This window comes from Podarcis muralis, chromosome 1 (assembly GCF_964188315.1).
Source record: "Podarcis muralis chromosome 1, rPodMur119.hap1.1, whole genome shotgun sequence".
Taxonomy (NCBI): domain Eukaryota; kingdom Metazoa; phylum Chordata; class Lepidosauria; order Squamata; family Lacertidae; genus Podarcis; species Podarcis muralis.
The window spans coordinates 36292253-36318204 of NC_135655.1; the positions used below are offsets into that span (position 1 = coordinate 36292253).

At 43.2% G+C, this 25952-nt stretch overlaps 1 protein-coding gene across 4 annotated transcripts in view; it reads left to right on the forward strand.

Moving 5' to 3' along the window:
• Nucleotides 1–1024: 1024 nt before the first annotated feature.
• The window catches only part of PRKD1 (protein kinase D1), a 100872-nt gene continuing 75944 nt past the window's right edge, over nucleotides 1025–25952 (forward strand). For 2 of the 4 annotated variants that reach the window (XM_028721566.2, XM_028721556.2), the window contains exons 1-2: nucleotides 1025–1159; nucleotides 2823–3014. In XM_028721566.2, coding sequence (XP_028577399.2) covers nucleotides 1142–1159; nucleotides 2823–3014 — 210 coding nt within the window. In that variant the 5' untranslated portion in view covers nucleotides 1025–1141. Of the gene's footprint in view, nucleotides 1160–2822; nucleotides 3015–5488; nucleotides 5656–25952 lie in introns of all 4 variants that reach the window. The other 2 variants (XM_077926305.1, XM_028721544.2) reach the window with 2 other exon arrangements.

Here is a 25952-nt window from a genome sequence, read left to right on the forward strand (position 1 = left end):
CTGCAGGCACTCTTGGAGGAAATAGATTCATTGTGAGCCATTTCTCAAAACAATTGCTGTGCTTTGGCTTGTACAATGTAGCACTGGACTGGAACATGAGATACAACATCATTCTAAGACCTTTTTGTGCTTAGAATCTTGTGGGCATCTTAAAGACCAAGAAATTTATCATATGTTTTCATAGACTGGAGACCACTTCATCTGATGTATGAATTCTTGTTGGCAGATATATAGGGTGCTCATAGGGTGACATGTAACACATCTAATGGAAGTGGACTTTAGCCCACCAAAGCTTATGCTATAATTTTTTTGTTTTGTTTCTAAAGTGCTACAAGACCATAGAGGGATCCACACCATACACACCACATCACTTTAACTGTCATGGCTTCCCACAAAGAATCATGGGAACTATAGTTTCTTAAGGGAACAGGGAGGGATCGCCTAACAACTTTAAGCAGCTTTAACAAACTACAGTTCCCAGGATTTTCCCCCCTAGAGGCAATGACTGTTAAAGTGGCAGTGCTTTACTTTGGGGTAATGAATCGAAAGGTTTCCATACTCCTTTGAGTCTTATTCTTTGAAGATGGGAGTACAGAGATGTGTTTTGCATTTTCTCTAATAACGGGAAGGCAAACTCTTCTTTCCTCCAAGAGATGTAAGAGAGCTTCTGCTTAGTAAACGACATTCACTAGATAGGATGTTTTTTCATGTTTGGTAAATAGAAAAATGACAGGTGGTGGGTGGGATTTCCCCCCTGATTATTCTTCACTCACAAATAAATCACTGAGGAGCAGCAGCAGCAGCTCAAATGAGAGACACAGCAGTCAGCTAAATAGATCCATAGCTCTGTGTGGTGACAGCTTCCTCCCTCTCTTTATCAGCATGTGACTGGCTCTTGGAGAAGGGGGATGGCACCACTCACTGCTACTCTGCTGGATGGAGACAGCTAGGAAGAGTTGGCTGACAGGTTTAAGCTCCTACTTACATGCAAATCATAACCCAGCCCAGAAGCAGTCACAAAAGCAGGAGGGATTCACAGAGTTTCTTCAGGCTCTCCCAGCTAGCCTTGCTGTTATCTCTCACTAATACAACAGGAACAGCAGCAGCAGCAGCAGCGGTGGAAGGACCAGCTACAGCTGGGATGAAGGCAGCTTTGAAGGTACAGAGTGCTGATTTAAAGGGACAAGGGGAGCCTGGCTGCAAAGTCTTCAGTCTTGAGAGGGGTCCAAAGAATTGTGGAAGGAAGGCAAAGTTGAGGTTTTTTTTTAAAAAAATGAAAATACTTATTTATGGCTGGGTGGTGGAAAGGAGCTGAGGCAGAAGTATATAAACATTGGACCTGAGTGCCTTGGGAATGAAAGGCACAGGGGTGCTGAAGAAGGGTTTTAGACTTTGGGATGGGATGGCACACTCTGAAGGCCATGAAGGGTCACAGGGAGAAAGTTATAAGGAACTGAGTCCAGGTGTGTGTGTGTGAGAGAGAGAGGTAGTAAAGAAATGGGTTCACCCAGGTCAGTGGGATGACTAAGCTTGCAATATTAAATACACTTTCTCTGGATTAAGCCCCATTGGGACTTGCATCTGAATAAATATTGAATGGATTGACTGCCAGTGCAAGTGGAAGCAAGTTCCAATCAACACGCAAAGGACGGGAGCGTAACTGTAGGCACAGTAGCAGTCCTGCTGCATGAAAACATGTCCCACTGAACTCTGAGGAAAATGACCCAGAATCAAAACGTTCTCTCCAAATGTTTGCTAGGAACTATTGCATGGGAACATTGCAAGTGGAATCTCAGGAGTATGGAAGAAGCAGAAGGCGGCTTGGGTGTTAGGGAGAAAGTTTATTTTTTAATTATTAAATGGAATGAGAAAGCTATGTAGGAAGTTGGGTGAAGAGTAAAGGGGGGAAAATAGGGTGGTCAGCTTCTTTCCACACTAGGGCTCTTGAACTTCTAACAGCAACCAGATACCCAGAGAGACCAAAGCACCACAGGTGAAGTTTTCTTCTTCCTACCAGGATCAACTTCATCTGCTCAATTTGACTTTCCACAGAGCCCTTAAAAGTCACAAGAGCCCCGCTAGGGGACAACCTCCCCCCCCCAAAAAAAACCCCCTCAGAAGTTGGCAACCGGCTGTGACATCCGGCTAGGCCACGGGCAAGGCTGCTAACCAGCGCTGGATGCCTCCCTAGGCAAGGGCGACCCTTAAAGTTACGCGCCCGCTACTGCTGCGCGCGTTTGCTTGGAAGGGAAGCGCAGGCAAGAGGAGCCGGCGGTGGGGTGCGGGAGGCGAGAGAGAGAGAAACGGCGGAGCGGGCTCCTCAGGGAACGGCGGGCCGAATAAGCCTCGGGCCACCTGGCAGGCCGGGCCGCCCCCCTGGAGCTGGGCCGCTGCCCCGTCTCCTGCCCCGCCACCCGGGCGCCGCCGGAGCTGCTGCTGCTCCTGAAGCCGCCGGGTGGTGGCGGCGGCGGTTCTGGCGCCTGCTTTCCCGCCCTTCCTCTTCTCCCCCTCAGAGCGCGCTTGACCGCCCAGTGGCCGCTGCCGCCTCGGGGACTCCGCGCTCGGGAGTCGGAGGGTGGGGGAGAAGCTGCTGCTGCCGCTGAGGCGGCGCCATCCCCACCACGCCTGGCCGCCCTCCTCCTCCTCCTCCTCGGCATCTTTCCTTCGCCTCACGCCCTCCCCACCCCCGCCATTTTCAGCCGGGAAGCGGAGAGGACTTTGCAGAAACCAACTTTTGCCGGCCTGCTCTTGCAAACTCCGCCTGACTTTCTCTCTCTTTCTCTCCCCCTCTTTGCCTCTTCCTCCCTCCGTGCTGCGGGAAGTTGTCGATGAGCGCCCCGCCGGTCATCCGGCCGCCCAGCCCCTCGCAGCCGGGCAGCGGCGGCGGCGGCGGCATCTCCTTCCACCTCCAGATCGGCCTCAGCCGGGAGCCGGTGCTCTTGCTGCAAGACTCCTCGGGGGAGTTCAGTCTGGCCCATGTCCGGGAAATGGCTTGCTCCATCGTCGACCAAAAGGTGAGGCGCCTCCTGTTGGGTGGGTGTGCTTCTTTGCTTTCTCCCTCCGTCCCTCGCCTCCCCCCCCCCCGCCAGCCTTTGGATTCTTGGGATCGAATGCCTCTGAGCGTGTGCAGAATGCCTGCCGATCCTACTCCGGCAGCTGTCCACACGGGTTTTGGTTTTTTGTGGGGGAGGCGGAGTAAAGCGACAAGAAAGCGTTAGTTTCAGAGAAGTCTACACCCCGGGGACCTACCATTTATTTTGGAAAGGCGATGGTTGTCTCAAATGCACGTGTGACTATAGTCCCGCCGCTTTGTCTGCTATTAATTAATTGATCCGAAGGTCCCAGGGCAGGTTACTGCATTGCAACTCATCCTTCAACTCATCCTCCCCCCCCCCCGCCCCCTTATACTTTTCGTTGCAACTTGTGCTCGTTGCGTCTCTGCAAGGTTGCGATTGCTACACGCGGCGGCCGGTTTCTTTTAAACACCCCCCCCCCATTTAATAGAGGTACTGCTCCCCACTCGATCTCCTCCCCAGGGTTTTGAAAAAGCGGGGAGTTTGGAAAGAAGACTGGGAGGGGCCGTTTTGAGGCAGGGGCTCCCCTGCAGCTGTCTAAATAATAACAACCCGGCCCCGCAGGACCCGCTGGGGAAGGAAAGTTTCCACTTTGCAAGCCAGAAAACAAAACAAAGTCGGCACGCTTGGTAGGCTGAGCTCAGGCCAGCAATTCGACGCCCGCAAGCCGGCGCTGGGGCACGTGGGTTGCTAGCTCTGACCTTGCGAACGGGAGCTTACCCGGCCTTTTGGTTATGGGGAGAGGGAGGCTGCAAGGAATAGCCCCAGGCTGAAAGGTGAGGAGGGTAGGAGGGCCGCAAGGAAGGGTGCTAGGCACCCAATCCTGAACAAGTTTACTCGTAGCAAGCCCCATCCAACCCCCCCCCCCCGCCAAAGAATAAATGTACTGTACATAGAATTGCAGCCTTATAACTCATTTTTATGCCCGCCTGCTCAGAAGTAAGCACTGCTCAGTTCAGCCTTAAGTTGCAATTCTGTTTACAGCTTACCTAGATGAAAGTCCCCTTGAACTCACATGGGCTTTACTTCTCTGTAGGCAAATAGATAATATGGGCGTTGTGGAATTTTTATACTTCACACACTTTTTAGCAGTCTTGCTCATTCCGCAAGTGAACTGCAGACCTTAAAGTGCTGTCACACACTTTCAATGTCCTTTTCTTATTACCACCTCCCAACACTTCTTAATTGTGCTCTGCCCTGTTTTAACCCCATCCCCTCCAGTGTCAAAACTTTGATATCCCCTCCCCATGCATGAGTCAATTTGCTGTCTTCAAGTGAATACTGTAAAGCAGGGCAGGGAACTTGCAGTCCTTCCATGGCTGCTGAACTCCAACTCCCATCAGCCCCAGCAAGCATAGCCAATGGTAAGTGATGATGGGGGTTGTAGTGCAGCAAATATCTGGCGGGCCACAGGTTCCCCAGCCCTGCTGCAAAGTTTGAATGGGAGATGTGTATCTGTAGATGTGTGAGGCATACACTTGACTGAGGAAAAGACTAGTCAGAGCTCACAACCAGCATACCTGTGTGTGCCTTACATGTGGTTTCCAGGTGGTCTCTCATCTAGGGCCAACTCTCCCTTACTGTAAATTGCAAAACAAAATGGTTCTGCCATCAGGCTATTTTGTTGGTAGGCTTGACTCTTCCCCTTCATAAATGATGGCGTTTGCTTCAGGACATGCAGTCACGCAGGAAACCTTCAGAGACAGTCTTACGGCATGAGCCAATTTCAACACCATATATTCAGGTGTGTGAAAGGGACCGAGAATTCAGCAACTGATGGAGTCTGTTGGCTATGAAAGTTTGGCTCACTAGAAATCAGGGAGTCCAGGGCAGCACCAAAACCAGCACACACATGTCACCGTTTGTTGAGTTTTTGCCATTTTGGTGCTAACTGTCATTTGTTTCCTATATAGTTCAGCTTCCTTCCTGCTAAATTTCTGTCTTTGTACCTTCTTTTTTGGGGGGCGGGGGGAGGTAGGTCATGATGCTGTCAAATAGTAATAAAAGTCCTGGATTTCTAATTTCTCATGTGTGCAGCTGTTCTTTTTAATATCCTTCTAACAATAGTGTGTCATGATGTCAAAAGGAACAAGAAAATCTGGTCTATAGACAAAATAAATTGCAGAGTTTAGTAAATTCTTATGTCTACAACATGCACCTTTTTAATATTTCTTGAATAAACCAGAAAGTTGGATATGCAATGGACAGTAGGTTCTTATATACTCTGATTTGACCAGTGCATCGTACAATTTTGTATAGCTCACTGTGTATGTGTGTGTGTGGGGGGGGAATATGCCAGTCAGATACAATGCTCAGACAACGTCCCATCTTATTTTACTCTTACCTATGTTAGCCATGACCTAAATTGCCACACTCTCTTCCTTTTTCATAGATTTATTTGTTTGTTTTATTAGGAGTCAGAGCAGGATAAAAAGAGTTCAGTCCCTTTGTAGCAATTCTGTAAAACTGAGCGGTGGTGATTTGCTCAAGGCCATCAAGTGACCTTCATGGCCGAGTGAGTGTTTGAACAGGGACTTCTCACATCAAAGCCCAACGCTCTGTCCAATATTCTACACTGCCTGTAAGTAGATGGGGTGTCTGTGTGGGTAGCTAGCTATATATAGTTTGCAACTTTTGAAGCAGAGCTGAGTTAGTGTTTCAGCATACTCTGCAATGAGAAAAGGGGGAAAGAAAGAAAATTGAGTAAAAGGTTGATGTGAAATTGCAGGATGGTGGGGTGTGGAAAGAGATGTCTGTGTACTGGTTTGTGGTTTTTTTTGGACCTTCTGTTTAAATTGCGTTTTTCTAGCAGCAAGCTGTTGTGGGTTTGAACACTGGGGAAATGTGAAATCGAGCAACAGAAACACTACTGCAAGGAAAGATATGCCAATGCTGCATAACAAATCAGTGCCGACTGCATATCTATTATGTGAAAAAAAATGACAGCCTGAAAATCTCTAAGGTGCCAAAGCACTTCTAGTCATGGAAAGTTGTGGAATAGCTATTGGAAATCGTTACGATGCCCTAAAAACATAATATCCTGTTTGGTTAGATAGATGTATGATGAAAACAGATATTCTTGTTCCAGGCAATCACAGTTCCAAGGAGCAGTCATGCAAGTTTCACATGCTTTCTGGAATTTTGATTTTAACATTTTGCTGGGAGGGGACACCTCCTAGCCACACGTAGATGATTCTGTTAACCGAAGGGTGGAGACTGAAACTTTTTAGATTGTGGAGGGGAAAATGGCAGCAGCACAAATATGGAACTTAAGTGTACTTGCTGCCCATTTTCTTTCCTACTGGAAAGATTTTGCCTGAAAAGGCTCAAGCAGGATCCAGGATATAAGGTGTGGGATTTTTGGTATCACTGTGCCAAAACCTGTCATCCCAATTTATTGAAAGCGTCCTCCATGAAAGAGGTTCCTGTTCTCCTGCCATATTCACAAGGTGCTTTAGGTTTTTGGGGGGATGTGTGTGTATAGGGTTCAGCTCACCTTACCATGGTGAGGTAGCCAAAGTGGTTTGTGTGTGTTCCTTTCCATGAAACATTTATCTCGAGCTCTTCAACCTTCCCAGCTGCCTGTATGTATTGATCTAAAAAAAGGGAAGAGTTGCATCATGTTGCCTTCCCTTTAATTGAAGACTGGGAAGCTAAAGAGGCTTAATACCAAACTTCTGGGATTGGTGCACTCTCTGATTTCATAGTTAAGAGAAGTCTTTTCTTTGACAATCCCTCCTCCCGCCCCCCCCCCACTAATTTCTTTAAAAGTTCACTTAAAAAAATTACAATGAAATGACAGTCAGGAGCATGGTAGATGGCCTCCATGGCTTCCTGCTCTTACAGAAAAGCCCAGCCAAGGCTGTTATGAAGTTTTCAGGACGTGTGAGCACCTGGGGAGGTTGCAGAGCACAAACTACTGGAGAAAGAGCACTTGCACCATCCCTCAGCCACAGAGCAACATAGGAAGCTGCCTTATACTGTCCATGTAGCTCAGCCAAACTGACTGGTATTAATTCTCCAGGATATTGGACAGGGAGTCACTCCCTGTCCTATCTGGAGATGCTGGGGATTGAACCTGCATGCAAAGCAGATGGTTGAACCACTTAGCTATGACTCTTCCCTAGTTGGTCCTACACTGGTTTTCAGTGTTTACTCTGCTTCTCTAGCTCCTGCTCCCCTCTTTGGTCCTCATCTCTGGAATGCAGAGTTACTGGCATTATGAAAAGAAAGGGCTAAGTTTTCGCCTTCTAGGTGGTAAAGTGATAGGAGTTGTGAGAAGGCAAGGTAAACAGCACATTCTCTTGTTCTGACACCTGCGGTGTGCTTAGCATGCTTTTTGATGCTTATGAAAAGCTTGTTCTTGGGGGACAAATTGAGCTTGGTGCCAATGGCTGTGATGATAAGTGTGTCAGGTCCCAGGCTGCCCTGGACAAAAGGGATGTGAAGGTAGGCAGGAGTCTTTCAAGTGGGCTGGTGCTGAATTTCAGCCTGGGGAATTGGCAGGTGACCTCTGTGCATAATGAGGGTAATTGAATAGCACTTAGTCAGCAGCCTGAACTATCTAGTTATAGAACCGCTGAAGACAAAGATGCTGTAACACTGGATAGAAATCGTTACCTGCTTTGGAACCAGAGTATGCAGCCACTAAATTTTGTATTCAATTTGTGATTTTGGAAAAATCCAAAATCTTGTGACTGACTGGTTCTACCAAGCAGAGGAGGACATGCTTAAGGCTTGTGGGATCTGCTTTGTGTTTTGCTAGAACCATGAGATTAGTAAAATGGAGCCTTGTGCAAAAGGTATACATTTAGAATTAAATAATATGGTGTCTCTGAGAGCTGCTGAGCACAGGGACTCTGGGCTGATGTAATCCTGTTGATTTCCCTGAATCTTTCATGGTTTTGATCCTTAAACTATGGTGTTCTTCTGGAATAGGGTAGGGGTACCGTACTTTGAAATTCAGTACCTACTTTGCGGAGAGTTTCTAGAAGGTTAATCTGAGATATTGTTGTTCCTCCTCTTAGAGCCCTTGATCTGCACCATGTTGCTTAATATCTAGATGAAACCAGTGAATGAGGTCATTTTGAGGTTTGGTGTGGGTTTTTGTCCCATTATGTGGGTGACATCCATCTCTGTCTCCCTTTTCCATCTGGACAAGGTGATGCATTCTCTGTTTTCTTCATTAAATGAAAATACTCGGTTGCATTTTAATAGAAGCTTCTGGTTTGCATATGGTTTCTATTTTCTAGTCCCCCAAATGTTGGCAGATTAATTTGTGCATTGTGAATTGTTACAGGAGTTTACCCATAATTTTAAAACCATGTCGTGAGTTGGAAATGGGTTAATCATCCCACCCACCCCCTGCTTTCCCACTCTAAATTGCTCAATTCAAAGTTCTTGCATAGGAAGAAAATATGTTTGTTTTTGTCCTTGGATACTTAGGTAGATTTTAAAAAATAAAAATGAAGAAAATTGTATGTTGTGTTAAATCTAAGGATACAATCCTGTGTAAGAATAAGAATAGGATGCAATCCTATGCTCTTGAATACAGTGTCCTTTATTCCTGCAGTACCTCAAAGGCCACCTTTCCCCACATGAACTGCAGATCCTCAAGAGCCACTTCTCCCCATATGAAGCAACCCAGATTCAGCAATCATCAGCTGAGGCCCTTCTTTGTGTGCCACCTCCACAAGAGGGTGGCAACATGGGAATGGGTCTTTTCTGCAGTGGCTCCCTGTTTGTGGAATGCTTTCCCCAGGGAGGCTTGCCTGGCGCCTTCCTTACATATCTTTTGGCGCCATGCGAAAACGCTTCTCTCTAACCAGGCCTTGGGCTGATTAATGTCCAATGGCCTTTTAAATGTGTTTGTGAGGAGATTATTGGTTTGTATTTGTTTTATTATGTATTCTGTGTTCTCATTTTGTATTTTTATGTTGTGAACAGCTCTGTGATCTTTGGATGAAGGGCAGTATACACATGTAATAATAATAAAATACAGTACTTCAGTGTAGCTTTTGTGAAATACAGTGCAGACACTCTTAACAAGACATCTAAGTAGATTGGCATAAGAGTTCAAGAAATAAATTCTAATGGGGAAAGGTGGGAATGATGTAGAAGTGGGATAGTGCATCTTTAATGATGTGCTAACTTTTGTATGAAAAAAGTAAGCACACAATCTATAGAAGATCACATGGTAAAACTGCCTCTCTAGAACGGTTCTGAGTTTCTTAGTTCAGTGTAGGTTAAACTTTGTAGTTGGAATTGTATTTTGATATGTTATAGGAAGCCCGTGCATATTCTGCATAGTTGATACAATGTGATTCCAGGTATTCGGTATTCTGAAAAATGATGTCACATAAACTTGTATCGCTTGTAAATCTGTAAACGTTTTGTGAATGAAACATGGTTGTGTGCTGTTTCCACAGGGAAGTGTCATACTTGCTCACACATATATTTTAAATCTGTACTACAAGTGATTATGAAGTTAATCTGATTAGATTTGCACTGCAAGGATCTTCTGACAATTGTTATTTTAAAAAATTCTGAACAGAAGATGAAAGCATCTAGGAAAGAATTGCTAAACTTCAATTAGTTATGCTAAATTTCCCACCTATTTTCAATGTATCATGATTAATCCCAGAGTATGGTTTTACAGCTTAATTACAATATCAGTTACCTATAAGTAAGTTCCACTGATTTCAGTGGCTTTGGATGTAAGAAATCCAGCTTTATATCCTACTGTATTCTGAAGCTCACTGGGTAACTTTGTGCAAGTTTCAGCACAACCTACCTAACAGGGTTATACTGAGGATAAAATATACCCCCATGTAAACTGTTGGAGGAAGATCAGTGAGCTTGTTTCTTTTGAAGTTGGTTGGGTTTTAGTGTTTAAGCTTGCATCTTTCCCCCTGACTTGTTCAGGAATAAGTGCTTTTAATCATGTACAAAATTCCTTCCAATGAAAAGCAGCTACTATCTCACTGTATGCAATGATGGAACAATAACTTCCATATGAATGAAATATGGACTTCAGACTGAGTAAGCCTCAGCATGTCTCATTTAAAAATTAAGATGTATTAGCATAAGTTCTTGAACCCATAAGTTTTTGAAAAGGACAGCACACAATCCTATTGCTTTCCTATGCTATGATTTTGTTATTGTTTTGCTATGTTATAAAATTGTTGCAATGTTATTGTTTTGTTACGTTGTTGTGAAATTTTTGTAGCGTTTCTTTGAAATGCATCCCTGTTTCTTTGTTGTAAGCCACTTTGAGCCTGATGTTGCATGTGTGTGGAAAAGCAGCAATATTGGTCTTTACAGCCACATCAGGCTCTGTAACTCAACAATTTGACTTGACCCCCGAAGATGCACTCTTCCATTTTGTCTCCTGAGACAGATGGATTCCAACCTTCTGACTGTGCATCTGTTGGGCAGTTTGTCTGAGCCCCAAAGACAACAGTTGCACCTTTGCAGAAAGATACAGCTGCTAAGCTTGGGCTGAGAGACCAGCAGCCCATCACCTCTGATATACAGATATGGCTATGTTGGGGGAAGGAGAGAATTATCTGACTGCATCCCAGCTGGAGTCATTACCTGACTTGTTCTGCATGGTTCCCTCCTGCTTCCTGAGTCTGAAGTACCAAAACAAACAAACATGATGCAATTGTCTTTAATTGTATGCCTCCCTTCTTTAGTCAACCTTTGATCAGGGGGCCTCCAACCTTCAGCCCATAATGCTAGAGATGCCACTGAAGAGCAACTACAAATATGAAAAAATAACACTAAGGATGTTTGTGTACCATAAAGCCCTACTTAGATGTTAAAAAGTGACTTTTGAAAGCCACAGGAGACCTATGAGTTCATGATTAGATATCTACCTTTTGGTTATTCACATGGACAAACCATTGCTGGCCTGGGAAGTTTCTGGCGTGTGTGCCCAGTGTTCAAGTGTTGGTGGACAGACTGCTGCTTCTATTTTGGTCTCCTGGCACTTGGGGAATTCAAATGCTGACAGCAGGGTACATTTGGCACACTTGTTTGAGCCATATGGAACAATTTGCTCTGTGTACCCGGATTGTGATGCCCATGCTTTTTGCTTGTGGCATAAATGCATTGGTTTTGTGTGTGTGAGAGAGTGAGAGAAGAGTTTAAGGCAAAAATCTTAACCTCAAGGCCTCCTTTCCTACTTTAAATGTATCCTTGTGACATGAGAATTGATTGAAGCTTTAGAATGATACAATAGTTTGCATAAAGTTGACTTTGTTTTGAATATTTTTTTAGGATGAGATATATCTAAAGTTTTTGGTATGTTACTGCTGTATGTTACATGTGTGCGGAATGACAAAGAGTGGAATGACAGTTTTCTGAGACTCTGCTTGAGCATCCACAGTTAAAGTTTGCAACTGAAGAAGCATGAGAAGCACAAACTTTGATGAGTTAGAATTGTAGTACAGTGTGCAGTGACCTGATATGCTAAAATAAACAAGAACTTCTGTGTGATCTTTTTTTTTTAACAAAGAACCTTTCACAGTATGAAATGCTTTTTACATATCTGTATATGTTTATAAAGACTCTGGTCAAAGATAATTGCCAATACATATTCTTTGAGTTGTTTATTATGAAAATATATTGTTACAGAGGTTGTGCGCCACCCCGCAATCTCTGCCAGGAGGTAAGATTCCAGGTGGTTCCAGGCGCTTACTCAGGGTCATGTTTCCATTGGGAATTTGGGCACATCAGAGACTGTAGTGTTTTAAGATATATGGTTTATTTTACACCTATATACACCTGGGTCTAGGTGGAAGAAGTGAGTTCACAGCATTATATCTCGAGAGGGTCTTGCTCCCCACAGCAGCACAGCATTGGAGTCCAAGGCATCCCCCCCACCATTCCTGTGGCTCTGTCCCAGCCTGCCAAAATGGTTCTGCCCCACATGACCTGTGCCTGGAGTTCTGGCACTTCCTTCCCCCTTCCCAGAAAACCTCTTGCCAAGCAATTCCCACCTTCTGTGACAATTTCCCTCTGTGACACCACACCCACGTTTCCCTGGAAACCTTTCCCTCTGTTACGTGTAGCTTTTTTCTCTCTTGTGGATGGCTTAATGGCAGAACTATCATCTCTCTCTCTCTGCACCTTTGTCTGGCAGAACAACCAGTTCAGCATACCAGCTTTGATTAAACCCCAGTACCGAAGAATCTAGAGGGGGAAATATGGCACCCAGGGATCTGGGAGGTCCCTGTTTCCCCACTAACCCATAGCGATACATTTGTTATGCATTGTATTTATGCAATCATGTTCTCAGCTTATATGGTATTATATGATTATAGGCCCTATTCTGAAATTCAGGATGTTAGAGAATTTTTATGCTACAACTATCCTCCCATCAATCACATAATGTCACTATGATATCACATGATTAACACACAGGTTGCCCCACCCACCTTTCAAAATCCCTTGTGCAAACAGTCCTTGATTTAAGGCAGTCCCCACTGCAGGGATGACAGATCTGAGCAAACTAGAGTAACACATGACCTTCATTTCTGCTTCTTTCATTGCTGCATAAAGGACTGCATTCAGTTTAAATTGGGATGTGTAAAACTGCATCAGACTAGGACCCCTTTGTAGTATATGCCCCCAGTGGTACTTGCCCAACTCCAGGCATGTCACCATCCTCGGATCTGGAACAAAGCATTTTCATTTTCCAACAACTGGAAATATTTGGAAAATGAGATTTTCCTAAAGTTATGTTTTTCTTTCAGAGTGGTATGCAGATTATATATTGAAAGAATAACAGGTGCATAATTTGTTGTAAACCGATAACCAAGTGAGGTTGTGGGTAGGCTTGGGCAAGTTTCTCAAGTTAAACCGCCCTACAGGACTCTGAGTAAGAGTCGGAAAGTGCTTCATATGCTTAAAAATGCTATAGAAATGATTAAGAACGATTCTTCTGTTGTTTTTTTTATAGAGGATTCTCTGAAAGAAGTTTTTAAAAGCCTTTGAGTATCTTCATATGGTTCTGCTCATTCATCACCTCAAGTGTAGAAAATCATCCAAGTGGCCTTGTAGTTGAAAAGGATTAAAAAGTCATCCAGTGACTTTATCAGCACTTGAAAAATATCTCTTCCAGAAAGAGAGCGATTTATACAGCAGGATACAAATGTTATACTTAGCAGACAATTGTTTGAAATGTTGCGTTTTAGTCTCCCATTGTAAATAACAAAACCACTTCTTCAAGTTAAAGATTAATGAGAAACATTGCATGCAACAAGACGATGCTTGTTTGCCAAATTAGGGAAAATAGATTTTCACATTTTTTCAATCATAGTTCCAACTTCACATGGTTTTGGACAATCATTTTCCTGCCTCTTTTAATTGCATTGTCATAATACAATGAGAGAGAGAAAATATTTGTTTTCGGACAAGCTTATGTGTTAGCTCCATCTGCTACCCTTACACTGGCAATTTACTGGGCAAAACTAGTTCCGGTCACAATGCTGGTAATTAACTAGTTTATTTCATTTTATTTATTGCATTTATATACCACCTTTATCTTCCAAGGATCTTAAGGTGGTGTACATGGTCCTCCTCCTCCACATTTCATCCTCACAACAACCCTGTGAGGCAGGTTAGGCTAAGAGATGTTGACGGGCCCAAGGTCACCCAGTGAACTTCATGGCTGAGTGGGAGTTAGAGAGCGTAGTCATTGCTGCTTCCCTCCCCATCCCCAACATCATGCTTTCCATGGGAAGTTAGCTGCGTTCTGCTTGTCCTGATAGTGGAGATAACAGCTGTTAAAAGCACAGGAACCCTGTTTTTCCCATGCCAACCCTAAACTGAAGCATAGGCTGCCATACTGTAGCAAGCCCCATTAAACACAGAGAGGCTTGCATCTGAGTAGACACGTGTGCCATTGTAGTGTAAGTTAACCATACAATGAATTTTAATGGGCTCCTGGCTTTAGGGTTTACATAGCAAGTGGCCAAGCTGCTTTGCAAAAGTTTCACATTTTGCAATTGCCATTTGAAAAGGGGATTCTTAACATCCACCCACACTTACTGTGTAGTAGTATTTGCAAAAGAATAATGTCTAGGGCAGTGTTTCTCTGCCTTTTTAAACCAATGCCGCCTTTCAGCTAATGTAAAAATTCCACATGCAGTTAAATCCTGGCTCCCATAAACATTTTTTAAACATTCAAATCGCTTGAAATATCATGACATTTAATTTTTAACTTTTATTGTGCATATTTTTTGAAACATGCCCCTTGTCCCAAGATCTTCATATGCCCCCCTTGGGGGGCACGTGTTCCAGTTGTGAAGCACTGATCTAGGGAGTAGCTGATCTCAGATGAACCCACCACAGAAAAGATGCATCCTGGGTGTTAGGAAAAAAGGAAGGGCGAAAACACAGAGCTCTGTAGGAACTCAGGGATGCATATTGCCTGGTGTCCAAGCAACTAACTCACTTATCAATCATAGTACTGAATTCACTCATTGGCTAAAACACTGACAGGAAGGAGTAGCTAGGTTGGCACATTTTTCAGAAATTGATTAGAAGGGTACCAGCACTGTTTGTTTCAAAACTTTCAATCTAGGCAGTGTTCAAAGCTCCCATTCTAGGTGCATTTTGTGACAGGGAATTTCATTAGCGAGAGCAGTTTCTGAGCTCTGGGTGCAGTACTGTGCCTAAGATTTCAGATTCAAACTGCAGAGTGAAAGGAAAGGAGGACCTTTTTCTGCCTCCCGATTTCCAGCTGCTCTCTGAAGACTGGAGAAGAGACCCTCTTAAGAATATTAGGGGGTGGGTAGGGGAAGGACTAGACCATGTGAAAAATGAACGTAATATTTTAGCTGCAGTTCGTTCATTTTCAGCTTTGTATTCTTATAAAAAAGCACGGCCTAGACATTCCGTTGTTGCACACATAACCTAGGTTTAAGGTGCCATTTAGCTCCTAGATTTCGTATCTATTTCTGATACTGATTCTAGGTAGGCTAGAGACTTGCGTTTTTTTTTTTTTTTTAAATGAAAGCTTAGCTTCTGGGGGTGACACTGGAGGCCTTCACAGGTGGTATGGCACCCACAAGCACTATCTAGTGCAGTGCTGTGACATTAGTTCCTCGACATTTTAGAAGATTTCCCCAGCCCTGCACTTCGATCGTTTTAGCTAGAAGTAGCCAGGATCCAGTCTAGGGCATTCGGAAAGCTAAGTATTTGTACAGCTTTGTATTGAGTTCATTCTCTCTCTCTCCCTGGTCCATCAGAGATGCAGAAGGTCCACATAAGGATGACTATGGAAAACAGCCTCTTCCCCTTTTTTGCAACCAATGCTGCATGATAAAAATGCATGCATGAAGCTGCTGTTATTTTGGAGGGCTAGGCAGACACATCTGTCCACACAGAATGAGTGGTATTTTGACTGTTTATGTAGCTACATGCACTTTGGGGGAAAACTACTCATTTCTACATTACTAATTAACATTAGAAGGGGAAGAAATGGAGGCAGTGAGAGATTTTACTTTCTTGGGCTCCATGATCACTGCAGATAGTGACAGCAGCCACAAAATTAAAAGATGCCTGCTTCTTGGGAGAAAAGCAGTGACAAACCTAGACAGCATCTTAAAAAGCAGAGACATCACCTTGCCTTGCCAACAAAGGTCTGTATAGTTAAAGCTATGGTTTTCCCAGTAGTGATGTATGGAAGTGAGAGCTGGACCATAAAGAAGGCTGATCGCTGAAGAATTGATGCTTTTGAATTATGGTGCTGGAGGAGACTCTTGAGAGTCCCATGGACTGAAAGAAGATCCAACCTATCCATTCTTAAGGAAATCAGCCCTGAGTGCTCACTGGAAGGAAAGATCCTGAAGCTGAGACTCCAATACTTTGGCCATCTCATGAGAAGAGAAGACTCCCTGGAAAAGACCCTGATGTTGGGAAAGATGGAGGGCACAAGGAGAAGGGGATGACAGAGGACATGATGGTTGGACAGTGTTCTCGAAGCCACGAACATGAGTTTGACCAAGCTGTGGGATGCAGTGGAAGACAGGCGTGCCTGGCATGCTCTGGTCCATGGGGTCACGAAGAGTCGGACACGACTAAACGACTAAACAACAACATGCAGTTTCATCACATATGAGTGCAGCTACCATATTGTAACTGGAGTACATTATCTCCTTTGGCACAATCCTCATCCATAAATGTAGTGTGGTGATCTAATAAATGATTATTGGTTCAATTCCATTTTCTTGCTGTATGTGTCCAGATGGTTTTTTGGATTATGCATTCCAGTAGGGAAGAGCTTTAGCTCAGTGGTAAAGCACATGCTTTTGCATGCCTAAGGTTCCAGATTTCCCCTGCCGTCTCCAGGTAGGACTGGTGAAAACTCCACCTTCTACGCTGAAGAGTCACCATCAGTCAGGGTCAGATGGACTGATGGTCTTACTTGATATAAGGCAATTTCCAATTTTCCTGTGTCAGAGGCAAGGAACCATTTTGGCCTGACAGGCCAGATGTTGTTGATCCCCACCCCTGCAGGTCAACTTTGACAGGTGGGTGGGGCAACTCTCCAGTTAGTCTTTAGTTTCTACAGGATTGTTTGGTTTTTAAGCAGTTTCCTCGCCTACTGAAGTTAGTAACCAGTGTGTGTGTGTGTGTGTGTGTGTGTGAGAGAGAGAGAGAGAGGGGGGGGGGCGGGCAGGCAGGCATCAGAGTTTTAGCTAACAGATTCTTCGGTGCATTGTTATGAAGGGAGCACGAGGAATCTCTAATTTTAACAGCATTTCATCTGTCAAACCTCATCCAAATGTAACAGCAGCAGTTGAAGCATAATTGCTTCAGCAATAAAGAGGATGACATAAAGTATGCAGTGGCTGGAAGGAAAATTATGCCAAAATCACTGCAACCCACCCCCCCAACATCTCTAGGAGAAGTTATTGTATGATTAGAATCACATGTTGTGAATACTATTTTTAATTTCCCGTTTGACAGTGCATCTTCCACTGGAGGTGTTGATCTGGGTTGGAATCCCAGTGGGGAGCATGTTGGACATAGATGTGAAATGCCTCTTGGTTACTGGGAGAAGACTTGTTTCATAATTTCACATCATGGGTGCCTTCTTATTGCATTTGTGCAATTATCCTTAGATGGACTGTCCTGGAGATTATCCTCCCTATGAAGGTATCATTGATTTTCCTGATGATTTAGGTTGCAATCCTTTAGCCACTTACCTGGGAGTAAAACCCACTGGATTCAATAGAGCATATTTCTGAATAGACATGGTTAGGACTCTGCTGTTCTCATTTCTTGTAGTGGAAAATGATAAAAACTGACTAGTATTAAGGTTAGTAATGTAGGTCTTCCGGAAAATTTGGAACTGGAAAAATGTGCTGATGCCATAAATTGAGTGGGTTCTGATTTAGTATGTTCATTTTGACTTTAGGGAAAGCACTCTGTTCTCTGCCATTGGCCAGGGAAGCATAGGTCAATGGAAGGCTGCACCCTATGCCTCCCAGAAAGAATATCATGGCAAAGGGAAAACCATCTTCCTCCATCCCTCCCAGAGCAGTCTGCTCTAACTACCAGTCTAACTGTCCTGGGACTTCATAGAAACATAGGAAGCTGCCTTGCACAGAATTAGACCATTGGTCCACCTAGCTCAATGTTGTCTACACTAACAGGCAATGACTCTCCAGGATTCTCTCACATTTCTGTCTGGAGATGCCAGGGATTTAACTTCTGCAGATGCTCTACCACTGAGCTACAGCCCTTCCCCTTCAGAGCAGAAGAGACACATGCTGCGTCCTCAACCACCATCCAGAGAACTCTCTCTGTATGTCGGCTGCAGGGGAAATAGGTGTGAGGGGCTGAAACAGTGGCAGCTTGCCAGTAAAATTGTGTGTGGTTGGAAAAATGGCACTGTGGGTACATATTACACACCACTGCGGCAGGTAGACTAGAAATGAAACTTCTGTGTTTTTGCCTTTGTACCTATTAACTTTTAATCATTAACAATTGCAATTAACGTGGCAGTGCAAAAGCCCTTCTATTACCTGCTGTGGTCTGTGAATAGGATTCATTATATTAGATTATAATTACAGCTGACTTTGAAAAGATCAAGGAGGGTTGTGTTAGTTCAAGGATACAGCTTGCCACTGGTTTGCAAGTTTTGTGGGCTGATCCCATACAGTTCTCCTTGAAAATTACTTTTTTAAAGTGTTGTTGAAACAGTCGTAGAGCCTGTGAAAGTTTAAATTTAGACCAAATGATACCTTTGCATCCCTTTCTTGTTTTTTTTGTAAGCTAAGTGGCCTATGAAGGCGGTGTAAACTTGGCAAACTACTTTCTCTTGAGTTTAAATAAAAAGCCTTTTTGATATTTGAATAAAATAAAGTGTCATTTATTTGTTTGTCTGTCCCAGAGACTTCAAAACTAGTCAACTCTTAAGCCTGTAGGCCAACCATGGGAAACATGTAACACTCCAGATGTTGTTGGACTCTATAATTTCCATCAGCATAGTCAGTGCTTAGGGATGATAGGAGTTGTAGCCCAACAGCCTATGCAGGGCCACACGTTTTCTGTACCCACTGTAGATCATTGTCAAAGATCCCCAAGACTTGACTGACCTTGGTAGCCAGGCCAAAAATTATTGGGATCCTGCCCATCCCTGGCTGTGTGCTTCTGTGCAAGATTGGAGAAAAACCCCTGCTCTTGTCTAGTTCCAAACTTGAGGGTGGGTGCCAGGGAATGGCAGCATCAGGCTTGTCTGTTTGGCTATGCAGCCCTGGGATACTCTCTTCCCACCTGTGGAGCTGAGGATGGCAGCATGTTTCATTGAACAATTGGGGATGTTGCATCATCATTCTGCAGCTCCCAGTTCATCACACTCTCTTAACAGCAGTGGCACACTTGCGGTGAGTAGGAACACAAAGCCATGGCCAAGAGAGTATTTTGATTCATCTGCAGGGCTGAGAGCTTGATGATATGTAAAGTTTTGTGAAAATGTGTCAACAGTTTGATTATGTAACAAAATACCTATAGATTTTTGGGGGCATACAGACACTCTCAAATTAATTATTCAACTTAAGTGGAGTTGTAATGTTATTGTTTTATTAAACAGATCTACTAGTGAATATGATTACACACACACACACACACACACACACACACACACACACACACACACAGTCTATATATGTTGTGTGTGTGCATACACACACATATAATGCTAGTAGTAACCCTAATAAATAATTAGCTTAAGCTGTGTGTGTTTGATGCAATCAGATGCAATTAATGTTTGATGTTTTACTATGTTTTTATATATGCTGTAAGTCACCAGAGTGTCTGGGGAAACCCAGCCAGATGGGCAGGGCATAAATAATAAAATTACTACTACTACTACTGCTGCTACTACTACTACTACTATGTCAGGTGTCATATTGTATATGAGAACTAGCAGAGACCAAATGCTTCTGACATCAAGTGCCAGCACTTGTCTGCTTTAATTTTGGCTTCTTTTTTACATGCCCACACTCCCCACCCCCATCCCACCAAGAGCTTGCATAGCGATTGTGTGGCATGGGAAATAACAAGCTGACTTAATTACCTTCTTTTATCTCCTTACTGAAACTTGGGAGGGTAGGGGAATTCATCTTCCACAAAGCCCAGGTCCTGGCTTGTCTGGATGAAAAGAAACATTTATCAAACTTCCTTTCCAAGGACTTTATTTCTGATGCTTCACTCACCCATGTTACATGAGCATCTGGCTATGGCTGAGCCTCAATTCCTGCTATTGGGATCAATGTTCATTCTTGGAATGCTTCAGTGGTAGAGAAGATGAGTATGTGAGCAGGAACAGCGTGAAACAGCACATCGAGTCTCTACATATTTAGGGCAGTTGACATGATCACCCCAGGTGTCTTCTGCCACTTGATGGAGCCAAAGTGGTTGTCCGGTTTTCCGAGGACCTGCAGGCAATGACATGACAGTGGTGTGACTACAGTGCTGTTGGCAGAAGAGTCTAACTGAGCATGGCCTAGAGGACTGAGTTAGGGCCTACTGTATACATGGCAGTGATAGTAGCAACGAAACATTGCTTCCCTCCATCTTCTGCATCTGTGTAGACTAGAATTATCCCGTGGAGTTGTTTTGAGTAGTCAGAATGCTGTTGTGTCTTGCTCCACAAGGTGGTTAGGAAGACCGGTAGGTGAACAGTTTACAAGACAGTTTGTAGAAAAAAAACCTCTCATCCAATGCAATCTAGGTGCTATAGTTGGTGTAGAGGCAGTAGGTGCATTTTGGGTCATTCCTAGTACAGAGGTGCTCCTAAGTAGAAGTTCCAGAAAACTGCTTGGACCCATGCTTTTTAGGCACAGAGCAAGCAGAAGTGGGGTGATCCCTTAGATGAGGGAGGTTGTCTAGGAATTAGAGTGTGATGTCACCACCTCTTTCCTGGGTGACAGAGAACACTGAAGCTGATCCAAACAAAACAGAGCTCCTAGTGAGTAAAACAGATGGGCTGAACATCTTTTCCCCAATTTAGCAGATAAATCGAATAATGTACAGGCACTTATAGACCACATTGAACTATAGCACCCATAGTATATCACAGATACAATAAGGCTAATAGAGTGCTTTGTCAGGTGGAGATGGTTTGGGTTAAACCTATGGCTACCTATACATAGTTTTCTAATTCTCACGTTTCACTAACAGGAGAACTTATTTTGTGATGCTAGTAGCATTCTTCTGTGTTTATTTCAAGCTGACCTGATTAGCTTGTCCTATAAAAGTGTTCAGAAAATAGTCCACATTGAGGCTTGCTGTGCATCTCCCCTCCCCTCCCCCCTTCTTCTTTTTTTCTTTTTTGACATCTGCAGTTCATGTGACTAAATATTTGATTTGCTGAAATGTACATTTTGGATTTGACTGTCATGGTGTTTGCTCTGATATGACTGACATCTTACAAATGCCTCGCAGCAGTAATTGCCTCCAACTCCCAGCATCACATTTGAAGATATTAGTATGCATGGATGTGTGTGAAAAAGAACTGCAGCTGAAGGGGTGTGCTGTTGCTCATCATACTCTGCAACCTAATCTTGGTTTTTATTTGTTTCATGGATTGAATGAAAATGTGGAGGGAATTTGAACTAGGGTTATTATCAGTTTTGATTGCACCCATTTTTTCTTCTGCTTCTGTTAAAAAAAACAACGACCATGTATTTTGAGGAGTAATAGGAAGGCAGTGGTGGGGAGGAGGCTGGTTCAACAATATGTCAGTATCATAATTAATGAGTGGTGCTGCAAGAAAAGGTGTCATTAAACTGGAAGGGGAAATATTTCAGTGGGTAGTGTAACACATGTGATGTAGCTAGGATACATTGCAATTAGATGGATATTTACAATTAAGAACTGGGTGGAAAAATTAAGAAGGTGAGCTACTAGTAGTTGGATTATTCTTAATATGTCCATACTGTTGCCATACAACTGCAGAATTGAATGGGGGGAACTTAATAGTGGTTATTTTGTATTCCTGCAGTTGGTCGGTCAGTTTGAGTGAAGATAGAAAATGAGAAAAATGATGGCAAGTCTAGCATGGCAGGAAATTGTCTTTTTTGAAAATACTGTGTTTTGGATGGTAAAATTGGCACTAGACACTCCCTTGTAAAAAAAGAAAAGAAAAGAAAAGTAAAGAAAACATTGTGGTCTGAGCTAAATGCATGTGTGTAGAGAGGTTAGTGTGCAGCTGTTGGCTTCTAGACCCAGAGGGTAGGCTGCACCTACTTGGCCTGTTTTGCCCCTAAAACCATCGTGGCAGATCTGATAATCACTTCCCCAAATGTGTCTCTGGTTTGTGGGCTTCTAGGTGCTTTTCATGTACATCCTTATGCCCCTGAAGTTGAGCTAAGGAGAAAAAAGATCTGGAGAGGAACTTCATAAGGAGCATTGCAAAGGTTTTTTGTGGAGTTGATGAAAGTTTCAGAAAATGAATGAGTTTACTTCGGGTTTGGTCACTGAAGGGTGAATCGGCCTTTTATTTTGTATCTTACACATTTGTCACTGTTGAAAGCGATTTGCTCTTTAATATTTTAAAGTGACCTTTGAAATTTGAATCATTGTTTGTCTACAGGACTAGTAAAAAGATTTTATGTATTGTGTGTATGAAGAAAGCACACCAGTTGGCACAAAGGAGTAGTAATATCACATTACTCCATTCCCGAGTATTCTTGCTGCATATTATTTCAGTTTAATCAGTTCCTCTGATCTACTGTTTGTTCTTCATTTGTTTTTCACCTATTGATTCCCTCCTCCCCTCCTGTGACAAAGGCTTTTACCATAGAGGATTATTTGATAGATTTGCGCTATGCAGCTGGTGTGGTGTTTGTATTTTTCTGCAATACTTCAGAGGGCCTGTTGGGCCAGGTTCCAGTTTACAAATTTTGGAGCTTGCTGATACGATCAGGGATTCTGAGGAATATTGTTACCAGTTCTCACAGTCAAGCAATTAGACTGTGTTCCTGGAGTTTCTGTTGTCTTCAGTTGTCACCTTGGTTTTTGCCATGTTTATGTATGTGCATAGAAATAATAGGCTATGGAATTTTCAGGTCTGATTTGGCATATGGAAGATTAGCTATTGCAAGTATGTGTATTACTAGGGGCTGTGCCCCTGCTTGATTCACTCACCAACCCCAACTACTCCCCCAACCCTTTGTCAACCCCACTCCTCTTAGACCTCACTGAACCCACCCATTTCCCCTTACAGTGCTTCCCATCCTCCCAGTTGACCCATGTAACCCTCACAGTTGACCCATGTAACCCTCTGCAAGTGTGTTCAAAGTCACATGGGAAGTACTCGTAAACATAGGTTCCCAGAGACATGTGTAAAAAGAAACATTTCTGATTTGCTCAGTCATGTAACTGCATTGTCATGTAACTGCATCATGTAACTTTGGGCTCACAATAACAAGTATCGGGAATTTTAAATCAGGACATAACCCTGATGTGGAGGACCTTTTAGGCTCTGCAGCCCAGATCTTTATCAAAATTGGCCTCGCAGGCCAAATCTGACAGGTGGGAGGGGCTTCTCAGCTCCTCCCGATCCCTCTTCTCTCCCTGCTGCTGGTATAAGCAAGCCTTCACTTGAAAAATGCTGATATTCTTCTCTTGCTTTCCTCAGGAGCAGCAGCAGGGTGGAGGTGGGGCAAAGGGGAGAAAGAATCTTTCTCCCCATCACCACCCTGCCACTGGGCTAAGTGATAGCCCACATTTTAATATTCAGGTTTATTCTGTTGCTTAGTCTGGAGGACTAGCAGGGGGTTGGAGGAGAGATATGTACCACCCATTCCTCTCCTGCCCTGCTGCTGCTGGCATAAGTAACAGAATAAAGTCTGTTCCCTTCACATACACACACCTACCTGCCCCAGCACCCCTGCTGCTGGGATAGAAAAGTGGTCCGACAAACCATTTCTGCCTCCTTGAGAAAAACACACTTAGCTGGTGGTTGGTTGGGAGCATGCTTTGTTCTAGTGCAAAAGAGCAATCGGGAGCCCAGCTCTGAATTGTTTCTTCAAGCCCTGCCTTTACTCACCCTACGCCTGATGTCATTAACCTTTCTCTCTTAACAAACAGAATGGTCTTTGCTGATGCTCTGTTGCAATGGCAGAACAAGGGTAACAGCATTAAAACAGTAAACCAGCTGACTTTTCAGAAGTCTCCTACCCTTGTCATGCCAACAGCTTACAGCATTTGTTTTAATACCAGCAACTGTAGTATCCTTTGCCAGTTCTTGTACATCAATCCAGTATTTAAGGATTTCTTGCAAAGGCAACAGGTTTCCCTGTACATATTGTTAAGTGTTGCTATCCTAATTTCCACAAATTTTGTCTTTTTTAAAAACAAACAAAGTAGAAAAAAACTCTTATTTTTTCTCTCTTTTGACCATTCCTTCCATTTGAAACTGGTTGAATGTTAAAATTAGGGGGTATCCTTGTTTGTGATTGTATGTACCTTTATATCAGGAAATAGTGTCATAAGGGTGATGTTCCCTCAGTGTAAATAAATAACACCTTCAAATTATTCTGTTACAAGTCAATAATTTTAGAGATCTTACTAAACTACTAGGTAAGGATATAAAATCCTAAATTAAGCTTTGCTATCGGGAAGGTTTGCAGCTGTAAAAATGAAGACATCATCCAGTCTTTGTTTTATTTTTTCCTAACCCTTTTAATATCTATACCTCAGATGCTGAAGAAATAGCAGATCGTTTTGAATTCCTTTATTCACAATGGCTGTAAACCTGTGGATATCTCAGGCAATTCTATATAGAAGCATTACGGGGGATTAGATGCATCTAACTGAAGAAATTATTACAGAGCATTTCAGCTAATGCAACTCTTAACCTCTCAAAATTTATGGCCCATAATGGTTGCCTTTTGGATATCAGTCCACATAAATGTTCTTCATGGAAATCAGTGCCTATTATTCTTGCAAGTTTGCAAAAACTTTATGAGATTGGTAATCCATTTTCCCAAAACTGTATTATTAGTCTGGGGAAAAATTTGGCAAGTCAACAGCCACCATTCTGGTTGTCTCTAATCCCTGTTTTATACTGTACGCTATGCTGTTTTGGAAGTTATGAGATATGCAGAATACACAATCTGGTAAATGGATCCATTCTTTTCTCTTTTGCAGGGCTTCGTACAAAAATTAGGAAAACCAGGCCCAAATATTTTCACATTTTCTTTGTGCAGCATTTCTCTTCTTAAGAAAACAGTAATAGGCCACATTCCCATCTCCTTAACTGAAGTCGAGAAAGCAGTATTTCAGAGCTCTCATGCAACTAAAAGGGTGATCTATGAAATCTGTAACATTACTTCAGTGGCAATTTAGAAGGGCTAAGAAGTGGTATGAAGCAGATATGGGTGAAGTAATTGTGCTACAAAGTTGGCAAGGGTTGTAGGGAGAAAAGTGGAGATTCCCCCACAATGGAATAATAGTATAAACAATTATGGGCATTGTATCTATGGGCAAATTAACAAAACATATTCATGCAAGAAAAGAAACCAAAAAGTGCTTGATGATTAAGACTCTTTTATGGGAAATTGGTGTCTGTACATCTTGCTTGTAAATAACAAGCAATTGATTAAATGTTTTCCTGAGAGACATATGCCATTCTTTTCATTCAGCTCACATTGTAAATCACTTAAGCCCCGTTATAATGATGTATTGGCAGAACAGTCCTTTACTTCATCTTTGCTAGCTGAGTTGGCAGTAGGGTGGGTTCCTGCATCCCAAGATCATCAGACCAAGCAAGGTCCTCAAGCCAACCAGTAATGTGAGGTGGTTAGTCAGGCAGCCTTCTCTAAAGGTGCATCAGGGTGCTGACATTAAAGTTAAATTCCTTCCCAGTCCTCCCCAAATGTGAAGTTGTCACAAAATTAACCACAAAATCCAGACCAGAACAGTACGGAACAAGCAAAAAAAGTAGCATCCCAAGGAGCATCCAAGTGAAATCCCATGAACTTTTAAAATACAACAACAACAAGAACAACAACAAATTTATTTATACCCCGTCCATCCGGCTGGGTTTCCTCAGCCACTCTGGGTGGCTCCCAACAGATTAAAAACATTATAAAACACCAAACATTAAAAACTTCCCCAAACAGGGTTGCCTTCAGATGTCTTTTAAAAGTCAGATAGTTGTTTATTTCCTTGACATCTGATAGGAAGGTGTTCCACAGGGTGGGTGCCACCACCGAGAAGGCCCTCTGCCTGGGGGTGGGGCTAACTCCCTCTGCTCACTATAAGCAGTGGAGGGACCTTTTCACAATAATGACTGTGATAAGGCAGCTGATAGGCATTGTGGCTTCTTGATCAGAAAGCCAGTGAACT